The sequence below is a fragment of the Sarcophilus harrisii genome, chromosome 6 (assembly GCF_902635505.1).
Source record: "Sarcophilus harrisii chromosome 6, mSarHar1.11, whole genome shotgun sequence".
In the NCBI taxonomy this organism is placed as follows: Eukaryota; Metazoa; Chordata; class Mammalia; order Dasyuromorphia; family Dasyuridae; genus Sarcophilus; species Sarcophilus harrisii.
The window spans coordinates 161,796,508-161,822,008 of NC_045431.1; the positions used below are offsets into that span (position 1 = coordinate 161,796,508).

The 25,501-nt window shown below is 34.0% G+C and overlaps 1 protein-coding gene across 1 annotated transcript in view; it reads left to right on the forward strand.

The window, feature by feature from the left end:
- Window positions 1-25,501, forward strand: part of ADAMTS3 (ADAM metallopeptidase with thrombospondin type 1 motif 3) — a 273,293-nt gene that overhangs the window by 83,846 nt on the left and 163,946 nt on the right. Inside the window, exon 4 of the mRNA XM_012551960.3 lies at window positions 24,156-24,312. Within this exon, the coding sequence (XP_012407414.1) occupies window positions 24,156-24,312 (157 nt within the window). The remainder of the gene's footprint in view (window positions 1-24,155; window positions 24,313-25,501) is intronic.

Sequence of the window (25,501 nt, forward strand, 5' to 3'; positions counted from 1 at the left end):
AAAAACTGGAAACTGAATGGATGTCCATCAATTGGAGAATGGCCGAATAAATTATAGTATATGAATGTTATGGAATATTATTGTTCTGTAAGAAATGACCAACAGGATGACTTCAGAGAGGTCTGGAGAGACCTACATGAACTAGTGTTAAGTGAAACAAGCAGAACCAGGAGATCACTGTACATGGCAACAACACGCCTATATGATGATCAATTTTCTGGTGGATGTGACTCTCTTTGACAATGAATTCATTCATATCAGTTCCAATTGTTCAGTAATGAAGAGAGCCATTCATACCCAGGGAGAGGACTGTGGGAACTAAATGTGGATCACAACATAGCATTTCCACTCTTTCTGTTGTTGTTTGCTTGCATTTTTGTTTTCCTTTTCAGGTTTTTTTCCTTTCTAGATTTGATTTTTCTTGTGCAGCAAGATAACTGTATGGATATGTATACATATATTGGATTTAACATATATATTTAATGTATTGTGTGTATTGGAATACCTGCCATCTAGGGGAAAAGCTGGGGGGGGGGAGGAGAGGAAAATTTGGAACAGAAGATTTTGCAAGGATCATTGTTGAAAAATTACCCATGCATATGTTTTGTAAATAAAAAGCTACAATAATAATAAAAGTTTTAGAAATAAATTTAAAAAATAATAACAGGGAAAATAACAAGGTAGGAAGATTTAAGGAGAAATATAATGAGTTCCATTTTTCAAGTAAGAATGGCAGAAAAGGTGACTAGCCACATCAGGGAAACTAGAACCAAATCAAATAAACTTAGAATCTGAAAGAGAGAAGAAGAACCATGGGAAAGAAAAAAAGCATATGCTCTTGCTAATGGACTGGAACTCAGCCAGAGTTTTGAACAGAAAGATTTCCCACCTGACTGATCTCTAGCAATTGAAGTTCTGAAGCCAGATCCTGGTTCAGGTTTGTCCAAATGAAAATTAGGAGCAGAAGTAGTCCCTAACTGTTAATAGGAAGAAATGCTGAGCACAGATGCATATCCTCAAAGTACTGAGAGTTAGTTCCATACATTGGCATCAGTATAGGAAGGGGTTCTTATTAGGAGGCTTGAGATCAATATGATCTCCACTATTCCAGTAGAGTTCATCATGGCAATAACATAGGATAAGACTAATTTCTAATTGACGGTACAAGGAGATCAGAGAGACTGTTTAAAGTCAGAATGCAGAGTGGACAACAAAGATACTGAAAGAGAAGCCAAGGTGGAATCTATAGTGATGCATTCTATTCAGATTGGCATTGATATCCAGACTTTAGGAGACAGAACCAAACAAGACCTAATCAACCCATCTAAGAGTGTCATAAAATCCCTTTCTAAGGAATGATATTGAAAATATGACCAAACAGAAGAAAACACAGAATCTAATGAAGTAAAATGCTGAGTTAGGACAGGGATTAGCAAACTGCTGCCCTTGGGACATAGTTTGGGTTCTTGGGTTAAATGAAATCCAAGAGGTAAAGTAAGAAAAACAAGTAACTTCAAGACAATTCTAAGTAGAATCTCAGAGAAAAATCAGTTTGACCTCAAGGACTATATATGTGGTTGGAAGAAATGGTGATTGTCTTTCATTCTCAAAGGAAACCAAAATGACATTACTTTGTTAGAGTCAAGTTAGTGTGTCTGACTAACTGATCAGACCAATATGGGCTTATAATATTCTGCCACGGGTCAGATAAATAGTCCCTATGAACGTTTGAGGTGGATTCTCTAATTTTGTACATATTTTTATTTCTTCTGAGTTAATTCAATTCTGCTTTATTCATACAGTACAACATCTTCTCTGATGGGGACACGCCATGCTGGGTGGTCCTGTGCTATTGTCACCCATGTCATACAATTAATGCTAAAGTTCTTAAGAGAGTCCTTCAGAATGTTCTTGTATCACTTTTTCTGACTACCTTATGAGTGCTTGCCCTGTGAGAGTTCTCCATAAAATAGTCTTCTTTTGAAAGCCTATATTTAGCCTTCGAACAATGTGGCCAGCTCACAGAGTTGCACTCTTTGCATTAGAGCTTGAATGCTTGGTAGTGTAGTTCAAGAAAGGACGTCAGCATCTGGTATCTTATTATGTGAGGTGATCTTTAGAATCTTTCTAAGACAATTCAAATAGAAGTGATTCAGTTTCTTGGCATGGCATTGGTATACTGTCCAAGTTTCACAGGCATTCAACAATAAGGTTAGTACACTGGCTCTGTACAGCTTTAGTTTAATAGTCAGTCTAATACCTTTTCTTTCCAACCCTTTCCTTCAGAACTTCTCAAACATTGAGCTAGTTCTGATAATGTCATCCTCATTATAAATGTGTACATCCCTGGAAACTATACTGCCAAGGTAAGTAAACTTATCCACAGCATAAAAAACTTCTCCATTTGCTGTAGCTGATGGTTCCATATATGGGTGGTGTGGTGCTAGTCAATGGAGTATCTTTATTATAATATTCTCAGTGGTTTTCTGGAGGTCTTTGAGCAGCCTTCTTTTCAGCAGAGTAATCACCACGAGAATAGCCAGGTGTTAAAGTCCAAAATTCTTTATTGTCTCCTTCGCCTGGTGCTCAGCTCACTTTCTCATGGCCTTCAGAGGGGATTTGATTACAGTAGAGAAAATGCAGGAGGACAGGCCAGTCACCACAAGTCTGATGAAGATGGAAATGGATCTCTCTCTCTCTCCTTGGCTCCTGCCAAGGGAGCTTGAGCTCTCACCTCCAGTCCTTTGTCTTCTCTGGCTCTCTCTCTGAGCCTCTCAATTCCCCAGGAGAGCCACCAGAAGCCTGACTGAAGGTGGAATGAATCTTGTCCAGTGCTTACTGGCTGTTATATATTCCATTATCATAGCTGTGAATTTTGTGGAACTATATTAAGTACTAAGTACATGTACTGAACTAGAGAACTATTTATTAATCACCATGCTAAACTAGATAGCCATTGTATTTATCAATTCCACTGACTTAACACCTTGTAAGAACCCTTGTTTCAGAGGTCTGGCCCATAACACTTTATTTTCTTGGTGTTAATTGTTAGGCCAAAATTAGCATAAGCAGAAGAGAATTGCTCCATATTTTGTTGAATTTCAGCTCAGAGGCTGTGTTGAGTGCACAATCATCTGCAAACAAAAAATCATGCACCAGCCTTCCCTGAAATTTTAGTTTTGGCTTGTAGCCTCTTTAAGTTGAAGAATTTACTAAGAGTATTGTAGCTGATTTACATTCCATTTTGTCCTCATTGTAGGTGTTTGACAACATATACTAAAAAATCATGAAAGCATGCACACACCTTGTTTTACTTGATTGGTAACTGTGAAAACTTGAAAACATTGTCCATTGAGCAAGTATGCCATCATGAAATTGATGTACTATGCTGATGAATTGTTCTAGGCAACCAAATTTTGACATAATTTCCCATTAGCAATCTTGTAGCTGACATTATCAAAAGCCTTGGTCAGATCTACAAATTCTGTATACAGACCTCTGTTCTGCTTCTTTCCTTTCTGCTGGAGTTGTTGGGCAGCAAACACCATATTAACTGTTCCTCAGTTTCTTCTGAAGCCACACTGGCTCTCATAGAAGACTGTCTTCCAGGTGTAGGATAAGCTTATTAAGAAGAACTACTGTATATATTAAAACTTCTTGGAGCCACACATAAGTTTTAGGATTAGGTGGTTTACAAAGATGGAAAGTATCCCTTCAAATGGCTCAGCATCCTACACTCTGGAGGGACTGAACATACTTCACACCCTGGCTGGAAGAAAGAAGCAAAAGATTATAAAAGGAAATTATAAATGAGAGGTTGAGAGGAAAAAATGAGAGGAAAATAAATATATAATATAATATAATAAACATATATATATATATAATAAACATATAAGTAAATATATAAATAAATATTGCCCAAATATTAAGATCCTTGAAAAATAGGATGGAACAAAAAAATTCAATGATTCCATGAGAAAACAAGAACTACTTAGTCTAAAGTCAAAATAGTATAAAGGCAGAAAAAAAATATCAAGTATCAAAAGTAACTGTACTGTTGGAGATAGAGAAAAAATTTGCAAGTATTACCAGGCTCTCTGGGAATCATGATCAAATAAAAAATATTGAAACTCTATTTCAAGAATTCATAAAAGAATGCTTTTTAGAGCTGTTAAAACTTTTAAACAGTGATCACCTTTGGAAAGAAAAGGAAAAGTTCCAAGAATGTCATAGTCAAAATTAAGAACTTCCAGTCAGTGAAAAAACATTGCCAACTTCCAGAAAAAAAGAATTCAAGCACCAAAAAACCAGTCTGGATCACTCATGACTTAGTAACAGATATTGTGAAAGATAGAAAATCTTGGAATATGATTTTTGAAAAGATCAACAACAAAAAATCTTATTTTGCAAACTAAATATTACCCTATCAGGAAATAATAGACCTTTAATGAAGGAGGACTTTCAAGAATTTTTCTTGGATATTTAATATTTTATTTCTGCCCAGTTACATGTAAAATCAATTTTTAATATTTGTTTTTAAAACTCTGAGTTCCAGATTTTCTTCCCCTCTACCCCTCCTCTGAGAATATAAGCAATTCAATATAGATTATACATGTGTAATCATGCAAACATTTTCTTAATAGTCATCTTGTAAAATAAAACATAGATCAAAAAAAAGCCTCAAGAAACATAATGTTAAATATCCTTAATCTGCATTTAAATACTATCAGTTCTTTCACTGATAGTATTTTACATCATAAGTCCTTCAGAGTTGTCTTACATCATTGTATTGCTGAGAATAGTTTGTCTTTCACAGCTGATCATCTTACAATGTTGCTGTTACTTTTCTCACGATACATTTCACTTTGCAATAACTGTCTTTCCAGATTTTTCAGAGAGCATCTTGCTCATCATTTCTTATAGCACATTATTCCATCATAATCACATTCATTAAGCCATTCCCAAATTGATGGACATCCCCATAATTTCCAATTCTTTGCCCCCAGAAAAGAGCTGCTATAAATATTTTTGTACATATAGGTCCTTTTCCTTTTTTTTTTTTTCTCTTTTGGGATACAAACATAGTAATGGTATTGCTAGGTCAAAGAATTTCTATGGTTTTATAGTTCTTTGGCGGGGCATAGTTTTAAATCACTTTCTCTATAGAATGAATGAGTAAGTTCACAGCTGTACCAACAGAGCTTTAATGTCTAATTTCCCCCACATCCCCTCCAATATTGGTCATTTCCCTTTTTGTTCTATTAGCCAATCTAATATGTATGTGGTAGTACTTCAAAATTATTTTAATATGCATTTCTCCAATACAGCATTTTTTCATATGGTTATAGATAGCTATTATTCCTTCATCTGAAAACTACTCATACCTTTTGATCACTTATCAACTGGGGAAATGGGGAATGGCTTTTATTTTTTTTATAAATTTCACTCAGTTCTCTGTATGTTTCAGAAATGAGGCCTCTGTCAGAGAAATTTTCTTCACTGTTTTTTACTCTTGCTAACTGTATTTTCCCTCCTGTTTATTCTATTTTCTCTCTCTCCTTTTATCCTGTTCGTCCTCAAAAGTGTTTTGCTTCTGACTACTCCTCTCCCAATCTACTCTATCTTTCATCAACCCCACCTCATCCCCTTCCCTTCCTACTAGATTGTAGGATAAGATAGATTTTTATACCCAATATATCCTTCCCTCTTTGAAGCAATTTTGATGAGAGTTAAATTTCACTCCCTTCCCCTTTCCCCCCTTTGCCTCCAGTGTAAAACTTTTTTCCTTGTCTCTTTTTTTGCATGTAATAATTTACCCCGTTCTACCTCTCCCTTTCCTTTTCTCCTAATTCCTCTCTCACACCTTAATTTTATTTTTTTAGGTATCATCACTTTGCATTCAATTAACACCTGTGCCTTCTGTCTAAATATAAACTCTTTCTAACTGCCCTAATGAGAAAGTTTTTATGGCTTACAAGTATCATCTTCCCATGTAGCAGTGCAAACAGTTTAACCTTATTAAGTTCCTTAAGATTTCCTTTTCCTATTTACCTTTTTGTACTTCTCTACAGTCCCCTATTTGAAAGTCCACTTTTCTGTTCAGGCTCTGATATTTTCATCAAGAATGCTTTAAAGCCCTTTATTTCATTGAGTGTAAATTTTTCTCCTGAAGAATACTGTTTTGCTGAATAGATGATTGTTGGTTGTAGTCTTGGCTCCTTTGTTCTCCAGGATATCATATTTCCAGCCCCCAAATCCTTTAATGTAGAAGCTGCTAGGTTTTGTGTTATCCTGACTGTGGCTCCATGATACTTGACATTTTTTTTGGCTGCTTTTAACATTTTCTCCTTGACCTGGAGCTCTGGAATTTGGCTATAATGTTCTTGGGAGTTTTCATTTGGAGATCTCTTTTAGAAGGTGATCAATGTCAAGCATTCTTGATTTAAAAACTAAGAGATCTGAGTAGAAACTAAGGAAAACGTATAAAGTCAAACGTATTTGGGCATTTGGAAGAGGCAAACCAATGATGAAGTACTTATGTTTTAATAGGATTCCTTCAGAATCTTTATATCTTTAAGAGTTACAGAGGGATATTAAGACAAATATAACTGGGAACTGGCTTCTTTTTATTTCATTAATTTTGGAAGAGGGAGGAGAATAAGAATTCATATTGGACTTACTATGTTCCAGGCACTATGCTAACTCTTTTAAAATGTTATCTTGTTTAAATCATACAACAATCCTTTGAAGTAGATGCTGTTATTACCCCCATTTTATAGGTGAAGATACTGAGGTAAATAGAGGTTAAGTGACTTACCCCAGATCAAATAACTAGTGTATCTGTAGCTAGATTTGAATACAGGTCTTCAAGTCCAGTGTTTCAAGTCCATTACTCTAGGGAAGAAATGAGGAAAGAGAAGAAATTTACTACTTGATGTCAGTGGGGTATGAAAGAACAAAAGCATATAAACCTGGAGGAATGGGCAGAAACCACTAATGTAATAGTCTCATTCTTAACTGAGTAAGATAAAGGAATATTGATATATACTCACAAAGTGTTTGGTATAGCAATACATTAAATTGATAGGGAAAGGAGACAGGGGTCAGGAAAAGAGGAAGAAGAGTATAAGAATATAAGAATAAGTATAAGAGTATAAGAATGAGATAAGGCAGAATTCAGGATGTAATTTTCAAGAGAAAAGCAAATTTCAGCTCCAGAATGTTGTTCATAAAGGAAAAAATAAAAAGAGAAGGAAAGTCATCAGAATTAGAGATTGGGATCTGGATATAATGAGGAGATAAGGGACCGAGGATTAAGAACAAACCACTTCCATCATTGAGTTCTGATTACATTTTTTCTCTTTTACCACACTTTTTTTTTCTTTGTAAAGAGAGGGATAGGAAGAAAAGAGTCAAAAGTATAAGAAGCTATGTTGAAGAGAAGTACAATCTTAATAATGCTTGTGGATCAAATGAATTCTCTCGTATGATGAATGGAGGATAGCAGAATAAAGAACATATGCCAACAATATGTTGCTTAGATGATGCTCAGTTGAATCATAATTAAAGTTTTGCAAAAGTGAGGATAGGTTGTGATTTGCATTGTTGAAGAGAATTCTGACATGGAATAATTGAATCTTTTGTATTGTTATTAAAACACATTTTCCTAGAATAATTTCTTAAAATAAACTTTCTTCTTGTCGTCTTTGGCTTAGAAAAAATTAGAAAGATTGGTAATAAAATTTAATGATTACTTATTAAGTACTAAGATAGACAGTCATCAGAAAACTGAATTTAGTGCTAAATTGCCAAGGGGGAAAAGGAAGAACTCAGTGAAGTATTTAATGACAGCTTTTTAAAACCCAGGATAAGATCAAGATGACAATCACCAACTTATTTTTATGATCTAGCAAAGTCAGGAAAGATAATATTTCATCACTGTGATTTATGAGACAAATATATGTAAAATGCCTTGCTGCCTTTTAAAATTTCTTATATATTTTTTATAGGAACAACTCCATTAAATAACAACAGAAGGGACTCTGTGCATTGGGGGGGTGGGGAGGGTGAGGCTTTCTCAGAAATGAAATCAGCACAGGTGTAAAGTGTCTGATTCATTAGTCCTCAGAACTGACATCTTTTATTCTTCAAATGCTACAAGCACAAGGAATCCCTATAAGAAGGAAAACTTCCCCTATGTGCCTGTCATTGAACATAGGCTTGGATTCAACTTCCTCATTCAAATAGGGTAGGATCATGCCTTTGAGAGACCCTTTTGAAGTGACGTCTTTTTTTTCTGACTAAGGTATTCGAATTGCTACCCCTTAATCTCCCAATTTCCTTTTTATTTTGTAGCTTTAATGAAATCATAACTTTAAGTAACTATTGGCCTAAGGAATGTGATGCTTGGCACACAGTAGGGGAGAAGAGATTGTACAGATAACATTGTAATATTGTACAGAGGAGAGTGAATTGTTTATCTAGTAGTTCCTTAAAGTTCCCTTCCCTTTCTTAGAAAGTATAAATAGGTAGTAGGTCATTGGTTCATGTTTTAAATGAATACTTGTGAAACTTTTTTGTTCTAAGTATTTCTTTTGTTGTGAAAGAAATAAATAGCTGACCTATACCAAATACCTGCTTTCAACACAGAGCCTTTTTAATCCCTTTAAAGGAGATTCTAGACATGAATCAGACTTAAGCTCTATTTAAGAGATCTTTTCCCAGAATTCAGAGGTGGGAGCAATGGGCCAAAGAGAGTATAAGAAATCTACCTTCACCAACACACTCTGACTTGGGTGCCAAGTTTCCCTTGTATTATATTCTCATTCCCTATGAGTACCAAACTTGTTTCTGTTATAGGAACAAGTGACCATTGGGTCCCCGTTGATAGTTTTTCATATTGTTTACTTGCCAGAAAGAATTTTGAAGCGCTTATTATGTACTAGGTACTGTGTAATAACTTGTGCGCAGTTATGTGTTAATTATTAAAAATTTTGAACCTTGCAGTTTTAGTGGTAATTATGTGGTAGAACAGGGCAAGTTTTAGGGAAGGGAAATCAGAAAGATACTTTTGCTTATATTGGATGGAAAAAAAGTTAATCTTAAGTGAACTGAAAGCTATTAAAAAGTTCAATGGAAAATTCTGCAATTTTACTTTGGTGCTCACAGTTTTACTTTGGTGTTCTAAAAAAAAATGAAAAAAGTTATTATATAGCAATAAGCTTCTTTTTCTCTGTGGATTTGTAGACATCACAGAAAAGAAAAAAAAATCACCTCCTCCGGTTGGAAGGAAAAGCCAAGGTTAGCTTTTATATTGCCTTTGGAAATAGATACTTTAAAATATAGGCAAATAACTTTGCAGCAAATGGATTATTTAAACAAAACTTCTGTGCCAAGATAAGGTCTTATACCAGTAACATAGCAACTGTAGGTATAAACTCACTTTTGCCCACAAAGATGGCAAGAAAGCGAGTCATTAACATGAAAAGAAAGTGGTGGTGTATTGCCAACTCAGAAATGCTAATTATCCTACCTGAAGAGGGAAACCCACTGGTATGTTGGCAAAGTTTTCTTCCATCTCTGAGATTGAAGCCCATGGGATCACAGTCCTGCTGTCATTCATATCAGAGAGGTTCTTGAGAATTTCCTATAAACATATACTTAATTGGGCTCCAATTAAGTTATGTGCCTAATTTTGAAGAAATACATTATCGGAGAAACATATAAATGATAGAAACAGATGACTATTACTTGACAGAAGACTTAGTCATACTCCTAGGTAATTTCATTTAAAATAAACTGTTAGGGTGAGGAGGCAAGACATGTCTTGGCACTTGAATATAGTAAAACAAAGTTTGTGTGCTTCATGAAGGAAGGCAATATGAAACAAAAATATTTTGTTTATTTTTTGCTACTTTTAAAAAACTGTGGTTTTGTATATTATGAACTTGACAAAAGTTTCCACATGCAAAGAGCAGCAAATGAGGATTATATATGGGATCTTTAGTGCTTACAATTTTAAAAAATATATATATGACAAATTTAATAAAATTACATATAATAGGATATTATGTACATATACACACATGTAAATTTCTAAATTTAACATTATTTTTCTTTGCAGTTTTATAGACACTAAGAAATTTTTTTTCTTATAGTTCTTATATCACTTCATACAAGTTACCTTAGATTCATCTAATTCTGTTCTTTTTTTGTCATTTGTCATGGCATTATAACATTTTGTTATATTCACATAACATAATTAGCAGCCATTTACCAATTGTTGTGTAATTTCCAGTTTTTTTGCAGCAACCAAAAATATGCTGCTTTGGGTGTGTGTATTTGTCTGTCTGTGTATATATGTGTTTTTGTCCTTTCTTTTGATCTTATTGTGATGTAATAAGATATAATAAGGATGATATTCCTGAAGCAATTGGTATTCATGAATTTGTAGTTTTTAATGCATATTTAAGGGATGTTATTTTCTGTGTATGCTGCTCATGTAAATCATATATTTTAAATGTGTTTTGCAAAGAGGCAAGAGTAGATGTCATTTGAATCTTCTCTACCCTCTCTTCTCCAAGGAAGACTGATTTTTGCCACAAGGAAGATAAGTTGATCACTCTGTTCTCCTTAGATAAATGAAGTACTGGGCTAGAATTCTATCTCTATGCTTTTTAAATAATTAGTTCAGTGGAATACTTTTTAGGTTTCAGCCAAGCTCTTATTCAGTATCCTTTATTGAGGAAACTGTACCCCAGCTATATATTTAAGGCTTGACTTTTACCAAATGCCAGTTTCACATTAAACTTGTATAGCTAATAGTATTTATTTGAGCTGATAGCAAAGAAAAACCTGAGAAGGTATACAGATGAAGCAATATAATGCACAATACAGAGAGTAAATGGGCTGTCCCTCAGGAGTAAGAAATCTTAGCTTAATCAAGAGAGATTTCTAGATCTCACCCCAGGGGAATTTGCCTGAAGTCTTCAGTGTAGAAAGTTGGGGGAGGGACATATTCAAAGTGTCAATTCAATTTACATGTCAGCTTTTCCCCAGAGTATTTTTTCCTGATTATATTTGCTTTGGTTTTATTATTAGTGAAGTAGAACATTTTTTCATGTGGTTATTGATAGCTTATATTTTTTTCCTCAAAAATTATCTATTTATATTCTTTGAATATTTCTCTATGGTAAAATGAATATTAATATCATCTATATATTTTCTTTTCCTTTTCTTTCCTCTCTTAATACCATCAAAATAGAATCAAATCAATTTTAAGCTTTGCATTTGTCTTTTTTAACTCCCTTTGGGGAGAGCCAATATGATATGGTAGATAAAACAGTCATTGGAGTCATGGAGAACAGGGTTTCTAAGCAAATCATTTCACTTTACTGGATCTTAGTTTCCTCCATTATAAAATGAAAAAGCTTTAAATTTCTAAATCTATGAACCTCAAAGACTGTGGGATATTGGAAAAACCCTTTGTCATTTCCCCCTATATTAGAAAGTAACAAGTTCATCAAAATTTAGTCCCTTCTAGCTATTCAAATGCACTTAGGTTTCTGGGTTTCTCAGAATTTATATATCTGCATTTCATTGTTTTATTTACCTATTATCTTTTCATCTGGAATTCTTAGAAGTCATCTATTTTATAGAAGATCCTTTTTATCCCTTACAGAATTATCCTCAGCCTTATAGGGTAAGTTATTCTTACTTGTAAATCATTAAAAAAAAAAAAAAACATATTACAAGGTTTTATCTTTTTTTTCTAGTGGTTTTAGTGTAGTCTTATATTAAGTTGACTGTGGTTTCTTAAACTCTTTCTTTTTGAATACTTACATAATTATTTTTTCTCTTTTGCCCCAAAGCTCTCAATTTTAGTTGTGACTTTTCTGAATGACTTCAGTTTTTTTTTCAGCAAATCATCATGAATTCTCCTATTTTCACTTTGTCCTTTAGTTCTAATAGAAATAGAGGAGGCAGTTTGTTATGATTAGTTGCAATAAGATATCCAATTTTTTTGTGTGTGTAGTCATTGTTTTCAAGGTGTTAAATTATCTGTTCTGGGCATGTTTGCTATGTCAGTAATTTTTGGTAGCTAATACCTTGCGTTTTCCTTACTTTTTAATTTTTTTCACTTTGTTCTGATATTTCTTGGTGTTTTAGAATCATTAAATTCTAATTTATTTAGTTGATAACAATCTATTCCAGACTATTTAACCCTAAGTTTTTTTTTTCTCCAAAGTTGTTTCATTTTTTAAACCTCTTGCTTCATTTATTCCAGGTACTTTTCTGTTCCTTTTTGGCATACCATTATTTTCTCTGAAATGCTCTGCTTATAATTGTTGTAGAATTTTACTATTTCTGGGTTCATCTTTTAGACATCTCCTAACCCACAAGATTTCTTCATTGTATTGGGTGTTTTCTTCTCTTTACTCATATTTTTCTTGTTGTTCAGTCATTTCAGCTGTGTCTGACTCTGTGATCCCATTTCAAGTTTTCTTGGCAAAGATACAAGTGGTTTGCCATTTCTTTCTCCCACTGATTTTACAGGTGAGGAAACTGAGGCAAACAGGATTAAAAGATTAAAAGGGTCACATAGTGAGATTAAGCTAGGATGATGAGTCTTTTTGACTCCAGACCTGGCACTCTAGTTACTACATCACTTAGCTGTCTCATTTCTTTCCTCATATTTTTATCATCTGTTAATTAATATAGAATTCTATTCTAGATTAAGTTCTACCCTTTCATGAATGCTTGAAAAGTGTAGTAAGACTGTGCTTATAACTGTACCTGATTTCTATATTCTTTCTATCAAGTTTCATCTTCCCTAGTGCAGTAGACCATCTCCCTTAGAGAATCCTCATACAGAGATGAAGGGCTTCATGGTCCTATGGAATATCCTAAGTAAGAGTATAAAGCTTTAGGCCTTCTGAAGTTTCCCCAGCTATTAAAGGTTTCAGTCCTGATTATGTGAAGTCAAATTGATGCTCCTATCCCATGACTTACAGTCTCTGGCTATCTTTTTTTTTTTATGTATTCTCTCTTGTCTTCTACCATTCCCTCACTCTACTTTTGACTTTCTATGCCTTACCATCATGACTGAGCTATTTTCTCATCTTGGAATTCCCTAAACACCTGGGGCCTTCTTGCCCTAGCACATCACTTTGGCATGCTAGCCCTAATCTCCTATGGGAGAATTCTTTCCAATATTTTAATTTTGACAATGGGCCTTGCAATCATTCATCCTTTTCCTCTTAGCTGGTCATTTGGCTCTTTGAATTTTACAATCATGGCCTCCTCCCACAAATACCTTCCTCCCCCATTTTTAGCTCCTCCCCCCCCCCCCATTTTGTCTTTTCTAATTAGAATGTAAGCTCCTTGAACATTGGAACATTTGGCTTATAATTTTATCCTCAGTACTTAACACAATACATGGAGTAAAGTTGAGAATTTATTAATTATTGTTGCCTGCCTAATATTCCTGGGCTATCTGAAGGTGTGGATTTCCTGATCCTTATTCAATCTGAGTTTTCTTTTTGATATTTGATGAAAAGTATAAATTTAAAAACCTCTGCATACTTTAAAGTATGATCTAAAATTCTGTGATGGAGATCAGCCCAGTTGGAATGAAAAACTTTGGGGATGGAATTCTGAAGGCAGAAAGAAAAGCAGCTCCTATAAGGCTTGATCCAGTAGAAAAGTGGTGGAATTTGGAGTTAAATTTAAAAAAAAGCAAAAAACATGGATTCCAATCCTGACTTTGTTTTTTACCACTGATATGACATTGAGGAATGTTGTGAGGATCAAAGGAGATAACAATTTTTAAAGTGCTAGCTTAAATACCAGCTCTTCTTGGCAAAAGCTACAGATCAGAATGTAACTTCTTTTATTGCCTAGGATCAAAAAAGATGATAAAGCAAATACTAATAATGCTCTTTAGGCTTAAAAGTGAGTTATGTATGTTCCCCACTCTCCTTTCCAGCCCCACCACCCAGAGATCTGTTTTTTGAACATTTACCATCAAAACCCTGAGCTAAAAGAAATGTAAGAAGATAGGGTACCTGAACTGATTTAGATGTTGAGGTTTTTCCGTCTGATTCTATGTATAATAAGTTAATCTTTTTTCTTTTGTGAACCATTATTGAACATATCATCTTAATGATAACATTTATTGTTATATTATAACAATTATTATATTATAACAATTATTATATTATAAGCTTTAATAACATAATTTCACTTAAACTTTGGACACAAGTAATGAGGAATAAATTTTCAAAATAAAATATTATGAGGGCCATCTCTAATAGTTCAACTAGTACTTCTAATCATAGAATTATAAAGTAGGAAGGAGTTTATATTTACCCAATTTTCTCACTTTTATAAATGTGAATGGGAAACTTTCATCAATAGCAATAAATGACTTGCCCAAAGTAATTTCTTGATAACTTAATATATTACCTGATTTTCTTTATTTCTTATCTACTAACCCAGTGTTGTAGGGGTATCTCAGATTAGATTGGGAATCTAGGTCTTGGCTCAAAAGCATTATCAGCTATTTGGAGGTAGAGATGAGAAAATAAAGAAGGGAATCAATTCAAATCATGGGTGATTATCAGATTAGATAATTGAATATGAAAGCACATTTCAAAGTGATTAAAAAATGGTTTTCTTGAACTATCCAACTGCCTAATTAAACAATCCTAGAATTCAATTTACTTAATCAAAAGGATGACCTTTTAATTGTTTTTTGGGGTATGTTGAATTAAGTTATGCTTTTGCTTATTGCCTTTGTAATTTTAATATGTCTAATAGTTGAAAGGCATAAATCCTTGAAGACTTCAACTACTAACTACATCAGCTACAAATTAATTGAATCCCTTCTTTAGAGCCTTTTTTCTAAGAATTTCTTGTATAGGAACTATGCTATAGTTGAACTGCTGGTCATGAATAAGGAGGGTATGCATAAGGCTGAGGGATTTTGGTTTGCTTCACTTTAAGAAATTCTGAGATTCAAAAAACAATTGAAGATGTATTTTTCTTATGAAAGGAGGCACTGAACTTATAACTATTGTGATACTCTCCCTTTAGATGGATATTTAAGACACCAAAACATGAATGTTTTGTAGACACTGCTGAATCAGAATTTTGCCTCCAATGGAGCTGATACTTTCTCCCATACACTGTCTCCCTCAAGGTATGTCTTATAAACCAGGCCTGGGTTTGGACCTCTACTCCTATTGATATTTCAGCTTCTCTTCCAAGAAATTCTGTAATACTTGATTGGAAAACCTTCCATAATGCACTGATTGAGAGATCCAGAAACTCCTGATATTTTAAATTCACAAGATTGTTTTCAAGACTGGATATGTTCATCCTAGGATCCATATTCAGTCTCATATGCTCAGGAAGGAATTAAGGTACTGTTTTGAGATCCAATCTCAGTGTCAGTCAGGCCAGGGCATATGTGGGAAATCCTTTGCAGTTTCTGCCAGAGCGGATGGAGATACTATTCTCCAGATCCTTCTAGGAAATGAGAGGAGGTAGATGATAAGGAAGGAGAGAAAGAGGATGAGAGGGAGGAAAGGAGGAAGAAAGAAGAAAAATGAGAAGGAGAAAAAAGGAGAAGGAGGAAAAGGACTAGGAAGAGGAGAAGGAGAAAGGAGAAAGAGAAAGAGGAGATGGAGAAGGAAGAGGAGGAGGAGAGAAAAGAAAAAGAAAAAAGAAGAAGATAGGAGGGAAAAGGAGAAGAATTAGACATCACAATCATTCACAAATATTAAGCTTATGCAGATTCAATAAATAATTATTAATAGTTTTATGATATTCAGAGCACAGTTCTTAAAGGCATAGAACACAATCATATGTGCTTTCATTTACTGAATCATCACAATCAGTTTCTTTTTTAATCTTTTTAGGGCAATGGAGATTGGTCCACAATATATGACCAGCATTGCCAGAAATATTTCCAGAAGCAAAGAGGACACCCAGGTCTCACCTTCTGCTTTAATCTTCCCCAACATCAACAAAACAATTTTTTTTCAATCATGTCAATTGGTCCTCTTGTAAGTTAAGGATGTGTAGGTTGTGGCTGATGCTTTCAGATAGGAAATACAATGAAATAAGACATAGGTAAAACACTTAACATTCAACAAAATATTTATTTAGTCACAACATTCAGGGAAACTCAACAAGAATATAGAATTATTCAATTGGACACAACTTTTCTGCCTTTGTGTTGAGCAACTTGTGTGTCTTATCCTGTGATGCTTTTGTATTTAAGCAATGCCGAAATCATATAAATGGCTCTAGACTTAGTCTGGAGACAGTTGTTTTCTAGAAGGCAGTTTAAGTAGTTTCTAAGGGGAAATAAAAGTTATCTTAATCTGTAGAATAGATATTACCCTTACCATATTAGATATAATTCTGCATTTCTTGATCAACTACATTCATAGTTAGGTTCTACCAATAGTACTTCAGCGTGCTTGTCCTTTCACAATCTTCAGTATTTGTCTTTTTTTTTTTTTTTTAAATTGGCATTGTTGTCAATCTGATATGATTCAGATAGGAACCTCAGAGTTATTTCAATTTCCATTTCTCTTACTATTAGTGATTCAGAGAACTTAAAAGATATGGTTGTTGATAGTTTTCATATTTTTTCTCCTTTTTTTCTTCCTTCTCATCTTCCTCCTCTAATTTCCTAGAAGGGATTAGGGAGTAGCATTTCCACCCACCCTGGCACGCAACATATGTAGTGACTTGGCTGACATTGAGATTGGATCAAGCATAAAAAAGACTTTTATGCTTTCTGTTTGTTTCCTGAGTATGAAAGACTGAATATGGATCCTGAGATGTATATATCCAATCTTGGAAACAACCTTGTGAGTTCAAGATGTCATTATGGATGTTTTTTAATACAACTATTAAAGCATTTCTTGGAGGAAAAGTTAAAACATCAATAGGAGTAGAGGTCCAATCCATGGCCTGGTTTATCAGAGGATATATGCTTTGAGAAAGATAGTATGTATAAGACAGTATAAATTAATCAATACACATTCATTAAGTGCCAGCTGTGGCACTAAGATATTGCTAAGTGCTGGGAATAAAAAGAACAGACAGTCCCTGACTTCAAGACACTTAATGTTTTTATGTATTTGTATTAATTCCACATACACATACAATACATACACATACACATATCTAACTGTGTGTGTGTATATCTATATTTATATCTTGTCTCTTCAAAGTTATTTTTCCTGTTTTCTTTTTTTTTACTGAGGCAATTGGGGTTAAGTGACTTGCCCAGAGTCACACAACTAGGAAGTGTAAGTGTCTGAGACCAGATTTGATCTCAGGTCTTTCTGACTTCAGGGCTGGTGCTCTGCCCATTGTGCCACCTAGCTGCTCCCAGAGTTATTTTTCTATAAAGATTGTTTCCCCATGCCTGCAAAACTTTTGATTTTATAGAATTAGAATAATCCATTTTGTCTCCTGTGGTTTTCTTTCTATCTTTTTTTTTTTTTTTTTTTTTGGTTAAGAACTCTTCCCAATTCAAAATATTTTCAGTTCCTTTACCATGACCAGTGAATGGGAGAAGGGTGATATATAATGATGGCTGGAATTTAGAATCACTAGGAAGGGGAAAGTAAAATGCGGTGGAAGTATTCTAACCATTGGGGAATGAATCTAAGCAAAGTATTAGTGACTGGAGAGAGGTATAAGGAAGGAAGTTGTGATTATATTCAAGTACTTTCTTCAAAGTCTACCTGTATAGTAGTGGAGTTGTAGAGTCCTATGAGATTAAAGAAGCTAAACTTAGAGGAGATAGGAGTTGGCAAAAGTATGGCCTGGAGAGTCCAGACTGGAGACCAACAATTTAAGGTAGGTTTACTTTGAGAAGTGCAGAAGATTTAGAGGATAAGACAAAAGTTAATAGCATCCTAGGAAATCTTGGGAGCAAAGGTACCAGGAAGAAGGTGTTGTAAAAATTCATGCCTAAATTTCCCCAACCATAAAGGTTAGTTATAGGGCTCCCCTAAGCAGCAAGTAGTCTTTGAGAAGGGTGGTAGGTTTGGAGGAGAAACCTTGTGGAGTTTTCAAGAGTACAGCTGATCAGCTAAGGTTCAGTTATTTCTTTAAAAGAATTATCTTGAGACAGGGTCTTTCCTTTTTCTTATCACTGTTGACCTTAATGTACTTGGAAGCTATTTATTTGTGTTATTTGGTAATGTGAAAAAGGGGCTATCTACCCTGGGAAAAAAATATCACTTTGATATCTTCTTAGGATTACTTTAAAGGATGCAAAATTAAAACAATAATTTCACTCTGATATAATGGGGCAGTGCTATGGACAGTCTTGGATCAAAAGGATTAGTAGTAAAAATACTTGCCTCCTCTTTGAGCAGCAGCCAGTGAGATCCACTGTCAATCATGATGCTACTTTGTGTAAATATACATTTTTTTTAATAAGGCAAGGTGGTGTGAGTGGATAAATGGTTCTACTGGGAAATAATAGTGATTTTTTAAAAGCATCAATAAAAGTTTTAATTATTAAAAGAAAATTCATACAAAACAGATGTCATGGCAGAATATTATGGCATGATGACCAGTATTCCACATCAGAGGAAGGATAGAAGCATTTATATAATGCTGACAGATCTGCTGTACATAATGTGACTGAGGCTATACTAAGTACATTACAAATATTATCTTATTTTATCTTCACAACAATCTTGGGAGGTAGGTGCTTTTATTATCCCAATTTTGCATTTGAGGAAACTGAGGCAGCCAGCAGAAGTTAAGTGACTTGCTCAGAATCAGATATCTAGTAAATGTCTGAGATTGAGTTTGAACTTAGGTCCCCTAACACCAACCCCAGTGTTTTACCCTCTGTGCCACAAGCTACTTCAAAATATATTTTAAAAATACATTAGTGCTTTTTGTTAAACTGCTTAATTTATCTTCAAGCTTATGTTGGCATTGAATTTGGGCTGTTGGACTTATAAGTTCATTAAAACTCACAATGTCCCTAGGACATATAAAAAGCAGTTGGTAGATATAGTTCATAGAGTCAAATCTTTAATTGTTCTCAGAATTTCTAATATATGAGTTTTAGAGGCTGTCTTCTTTGCTCTTGATATATTAAGAGGATTATTTGAGAGGTTTTGCTGAGAAGAACTAAAGCTGAAATCTGGGAATGTTTGACATTAGATTCTATCTTTAGGTTTATAACAGTTTCCCTAAATTTATTTCTGTGTTACCTGTAGGATCAGGTCCTACATGAATCTCTGAGGGCGGAATGTCTTCCACATATGACTCTCTCCTCCCTTACCCCGACCTTGTGGAGCAGGTAGATTTCATTGGTGTGGAATATTTATCCATTCATTTCTCTGCTGCCAACAGACACTAGACACTAGACTAAAAAATGAAATGGAAGAGAAGTACTTTCCTTGCCTTTTTTTTTCATGAAAACCAATGACTAAATTTGTAAGTAACAAGACTAAGGCAAAATCACCAAGATAAATTTGATTAATATCTTGCAGTTGTATAAAGTATTAACAATCTTTATAATATGCAACACAAAATGGCAAATATTATATGCAGAGGCACTGTGTTAGGTACTGGGGGTACACCAAAGCCCTGCCATTATGGGAATTATCACAATCCAATAGGGGAAAGGTGATCATAATTTTTTTATTTTTATTATTTTTTACTTTTTAAAATTATAGCTTTTTATATACAAAACATACGCATGGGTGATTTTTCAACATTGACCCTTGCAAAACTTCTATTTCAACTTTTCCCCTCCTTCCCTCCATTCTCTCCCCTAGATGGCAGGTAGTCTAATACATGTTAAATATGTTTAAGTATATGTTAAACACTTTACACACACACACACACACATACACATTTATACAATTATTTTATTGAACAAGAAAGATAGGATTTAGAAAGAAGGTAAAAATAACCTGAGAAGAAAAAACAAAAACGCAAGCAAACAATAACAGAAAGAGTGGAAATGTTATGTTGTGGTCCATACTCATTTCCCAGTGTTCTTTCTCTGGGTGTAGCTGGTTCTATTCAATACAGATAAATTGGAACTGATTTGGATCCTCTCATTGTTGAAAAGAGCCACTTCCATCAGAATTGATCATCATGTAGTATTGTTGTTGAAGTGCATAATGATCTCCTGGTTCTGTTCATTTCACTCAGCATCAGTTTATGTATATCTCTCCAAGCCTCTCTGTATTCATACTGCTGGTCATTTCTTACAGAACAATAATATTCGATAACATTCAGGTACCATAATTTATTCAGCCATTCTCCAATTGGTAGGCATCTCTTCAATTTCCAGTTTCTAGCCACCATGAAAAGGGCTGCCACAAACATTTTTGCACATACAGGTCCCTTTCCCTTCTTTAAAATCTCTTTGCTATATAGCCCAGTAGTAACACTCCTGGATCAAAGGGTATGCACATTTTGATAACTTTTTGAGTATAGTTCCTTGGGAGTCTGATTGGTATAGCATTAAATAAATTGATTAGTTTAGGTAATATTGTATCCAGGAGCACTTAATATTTTTCCAGTTGTTTAGATCTGACTTTATTTGTGTGGAAAGTGTTTTGTAGTTTTGCTCATATAGTTCCTGACTTTCCCTTGGCAGATAGAGTCCCAAATATTTTATACTATTGACAATTATTTTAAATGGAATTTCTCTTTGTATCTCTTGCTGTTGGATTTTGTTAGTGATGTATAAAAATGCTGAGGATTTATGTGGATTTATTTTGTATCCTGTAACTTTGCTAAAGTTATGAATTATTTCTAATAGCTTTTTAGTAGAATCTCTGGGGTTTTCTAAGTATACCATCATATCATCTGCAAAGAGTGATAATTTGGTTTCCTCATTGCCTACTCTAATTCCTTTAATTTCTTTTTCATCTCCTATCGCCAAAGCTAGCATTTCTAATACAATATTGAATAGTAATGGTGATAGTGGGCAAACTTATTTCACTCCTGATTTTATTGGGAATGATTCCAGTTTATTCTCCATTACATATGATTCTTATTGATGGTTTTAAATAGATGCTTCTGACTATTTTGAGGAAAAACCCATTTATTCCTATATTCTCTAGTGTTTTTAATAGGAATGGGTGTTGGATTTTATCAAATGCTTTTTTTGCATCTATTGAGATAATCATGGTTTTCGTTAATTTGGTTATTGATATAGTCAATTATGCTCATAGTTTTCCTTATTGAAGCAGCCCTGCATTCCTGATATAAATCCTACTTGGTCATGATGTATTATCCTGGAGATGATTTTCTGTAATATTTTTGCTAAGATTTTATTTAAAATTTTTGCATTGATGTTTATTAGGGAGATTGGTCTATAATTTTCTTTCTCTGTTTTTTGTCCTACCTGGTTTAGGTATCAGTACCATGTCTGTGTCATAAAAGGAATTTGTAGGACTCCTTCATTCCCTATTTTTTTTCAAATAGTTTATATAGCATTGGAGTTGATTGTTCTTTAAATATTTGGTAGAATTCACATGTAAATAAATCCATCAGGTCCTGGGGATTTTTTTTAGGGAGTTGATTAATACCTTGTTCTAGTTCTTTTTCTAAAATGGGACTATTTAATTAATTTACTTCTTCCTCTGTTAATCTGGGCAACCTATTCATCCATTTCATTTAAGTTAATAAAATTTGTTGGCATAAAGTTGGGCAAAGTAACTCCTAATTATGCTCTAATTTCCTCTTCATTAGTGAAAATTTCTCCCTTTTCATTTTTAAAGACTAACAATTTGATTTTCCTCTTTCCTTTTTAAGGTGATCATAATTAACTATGATTCAAGGGAGAGGGAATTAAGTGTAGGCAAAATATTATGAAATGTGCGGAGAGAGTAATCATTTTGACTTGCTTCGTTGGTGGGGGGAAGTTAGGGAAAGCTTCAGAAAGTAGTTGAATGTGTGGGTGTGGGAAGAGAACTCATTGTATATGTTGAGGAAAAGTTGAGCAAAGACTGAAGAGAATAGGATAAGAACAAGGAAGGGAATTAAGTTCAGATTGTTTAGAATGTTGAATACTTGAAAGATGAGAAAGTACTATGTGATAAGACATTTGGGTCCATAGAAGATCAAAATATGGTATTTAATGCTCAGCAGGCAAAGGAAATCCTTGAAAATATTCCAATAGAGAAGTAACATGATCACACCAAAAGGGAGGTTATTTAAGCATACAGGATAAATTAGATAGAGAATTAGGTAAGCCCTTGAGGATAACATAATAATAGTTGAGACAAAAGAAATTATGGTGTATTAGAGGAAAGGGATAGATATAAAAGACATTGCTGAGATAAATCAACAGGTCTTGGAAACAGTGAGTATTTAAAACAAAGAACTATGAAACAGTTACAAAGAAAGTAATTACATCATCAATAGAATGAAAGAAAGTTAGAAACAGAGGAAAACTTAGAGACAAAGATTAATTACTTCAGTTTTGCCAATTATGATTTTTAGGTGCTGGTGGTATAAACAAATAGAGATAATTAACTGATGGTTGCAACTATTGTGTTGGATTTTGGAGAGGAACCAGGAGAGATATTGAGAATCATATGCATGTAAGTTGTAGTTGAAACATTTGGTGTATATAAGATTGCTGAGAGAGAGAGAGAGAGAGAGAGAGAGAGAGAGAGAGAGAGTTGGTTGAAGAAAAAACCTTGGAATAATAATTCGTTTTTAAGATAAGGAGGGAAGAGGATGAAGTCACAAAAACTAATTCTTTATTGTTTCTTCAAAAAAGTCGGGCTAACATTGATGTATACAATTGAAACAACTGCTTTTCTTAGTACTTATCAGGGGGTAAACTGCTATTATTCAATCAAACCATAGTCTTGTTATTTGAGGAAAGTCAGATTTATACATAGAAGTCAGAAAATATGATTCTAGTCCTTTATCTGTCTCTGTGTATTTCTGAACAAATCATTTGCTTTTTTGTAGTTCAGCTTCTGTACCTTTAACATTGGGGGAGTTTGATCATGTAATAGCTAGGGCTCTTTCCAGTTTGACAACTGAGCAGCCATAACATGACTGTATGGAGAGGTCCTGGGGATTTTTTTTAGGGAGTTGATTAATACCTTGTTCTAGTTCTTTTTCTAAAATGGGACTATTTAATTAATTTACTTCTTCCTCTGTTAATCTGGGCCCAATCTTCCTGTTTGGGTCTTCTTCAAGAAAAAGTATAAATGAATGGAAGAAAAGACATGCAGCCCAATGGGAAGAGACTCAGTAAGGAGCTTCCTCTTTGACCCTGCATTCTGGGAACTCCTGGAAGATGAAGGTGGAACAGGCATGGGAAAACTCATAAATTTCCCCAAGATGTTACATTTGTAGTACCAATATTTAAATAATTATTTACAGATGTCTAAAAACTTTTAGAGTCTTAATATCCCAACCACCTTTTGTCACTGAAGAAAATTCTGACTCAGAATCCTGCTTGTCCTGATTGGTGTCTGCTTCTCCTGGTTTATTATTTCAGGAAAAGCATCATTCCTGACTCACTGGCTTTCTTGTCTTCCTTTGCAGGTGCTATTTCCTTACTCTAGTATTCTCCTTCCCATACTCTCCATAACCTATCTGGAAGAACTAATTGGTAACCTCAACTCTGTTCTTGGCAGTTGAGCTCCAGAGGGCAAAGTCAGAGGCATAGCTGGACATGATACTCAATTCTTTTTTTTTAACTACTATATTACCTCCAAGGAACATATAAAAATTTCCAGGAGATAAAAAAATCATTGAAATTTTAAAAATTGGAAACCAAAGAATTGAGTTACCTAATTAATTCTTAGCAGCAAGATGGTATAAAGTGCTGGACCTGGAGTCAGGAAGACCCCAATTCAAACCCTATATTGCCTCAGTTTCCTCTTTGGTAGATAATAATAGTACCTACCTTACAGGGTTGTTATGAGGATCAAATGAAAAGATACTTGTTAAGCACTTTGAAAATTTTAAAGCACTCTACAAGTGTGAGCTATTTTCAAAGACTTGCCCTTTCCCATTTTGAAATACAAATGAGCTATAACAAAAAAGTCAGAATAGGTTTTGCTTTAAGTTATGTATACATTGTGTTCTTCACTTCCATTTCCTTTCTCCAGGCTGGAATGATAAGGACAGATGATGATGAATATTTCATTGAACCTTTGGAGAAAGGTAAGCAGAAGGAAGAAGAGAAAGGAAGGATTCATGTGGTATATAAGAGATCATCAGTCAAGCATGTACCCTTTGACATGTCCAAAGACTTTCTATACAGAGGTAGGTATCTTTGCTAAGCTTTAATTTTAAATTTAAATGACAGGTACTGAAAAAAATAATTTCTCCCTGTTGCAAGAATTTGGCTGCATTCATTAGAATAAGTCAAACTTCACAAGTAGAAGAAAGTAAATTAATGAAGGCATAATATGCTGAGTTACTTTACTCTGGATCATTGAATGAACTGTAATATATAAATAAGACATAGAAAAGCCATCATCAGAGAAAGTTCTGGGTTCAAATCTTACCTTAGACAATTACTACCTACTTGAATCTTCTTGGGCAGGTCATTTAAGTTGAGTCTCAATTCACTCATTTGTCAAATGAAGGGACTTGAAATTAATGATCTTTAAGATATCTTTCAGCTCTAATGCTAGGATAGTATGCATATTTTGATAATTAGCCAGCTCATTACTTACCTTTAAACCTTTAGGCAAAACTGCTTTTAAGCCTAAAATGTGAAGATATTTGTGCTTTTCAGTTCTCTTTAAAGAAACATATACTTTATATCTTTCAAAAATCTTTATAACATGTTTCTTTGATAGGAATACATCTTAGTATAGCCAGGTTGATTATAAGTTTCTAGTTCAGAATTTCTCCCTCAACTTCTTTTGAATTTTTGGGTGAGCCCAAAACTTGAGCAATAAATAGCTCTTTATTTTGGAGGGGAGAATAAAGAAAAACAAACTCTGGTTCTCTTTTAGGTAGTTTCTTCCCCATTCTTTTTCTAGTGATGTCTGAAAATAGTTGTTGATATTAAAGAATTATTCTTTTGAAAAATTATTTCAATTTTTTATAAGTATAGGATATATAAATGGGAAATAAGTATCTCAATTTCCAATTATATAGCCTTAGACTTAAAACATCTGCATCTAATTGCCATTGTAAAGCTTTCTAATTTAAGATTTTAAAATGAGTGAATCTTTTTCTAGGTCTGCTATAACAATTATATTCCAGACTTTAATAGGGACATCCTTAATAATGTTATCCCCTTTAGCTGAAGGTTTTATGTATTTTGTTCATTATGTTTATTATTGTTATTTAACTCTGGAAGCTGAGATAGACTTGTAATATTTTCAAATGATATCGAGGAAAGGAATTGTTTCACAGAGTTTTATTAGAGTTCTTTGAAGTAGCTGAGAAGTTGTTTTATTAGTCTAATGCTACCTCTATGCAACAATTTTGTGTCTTT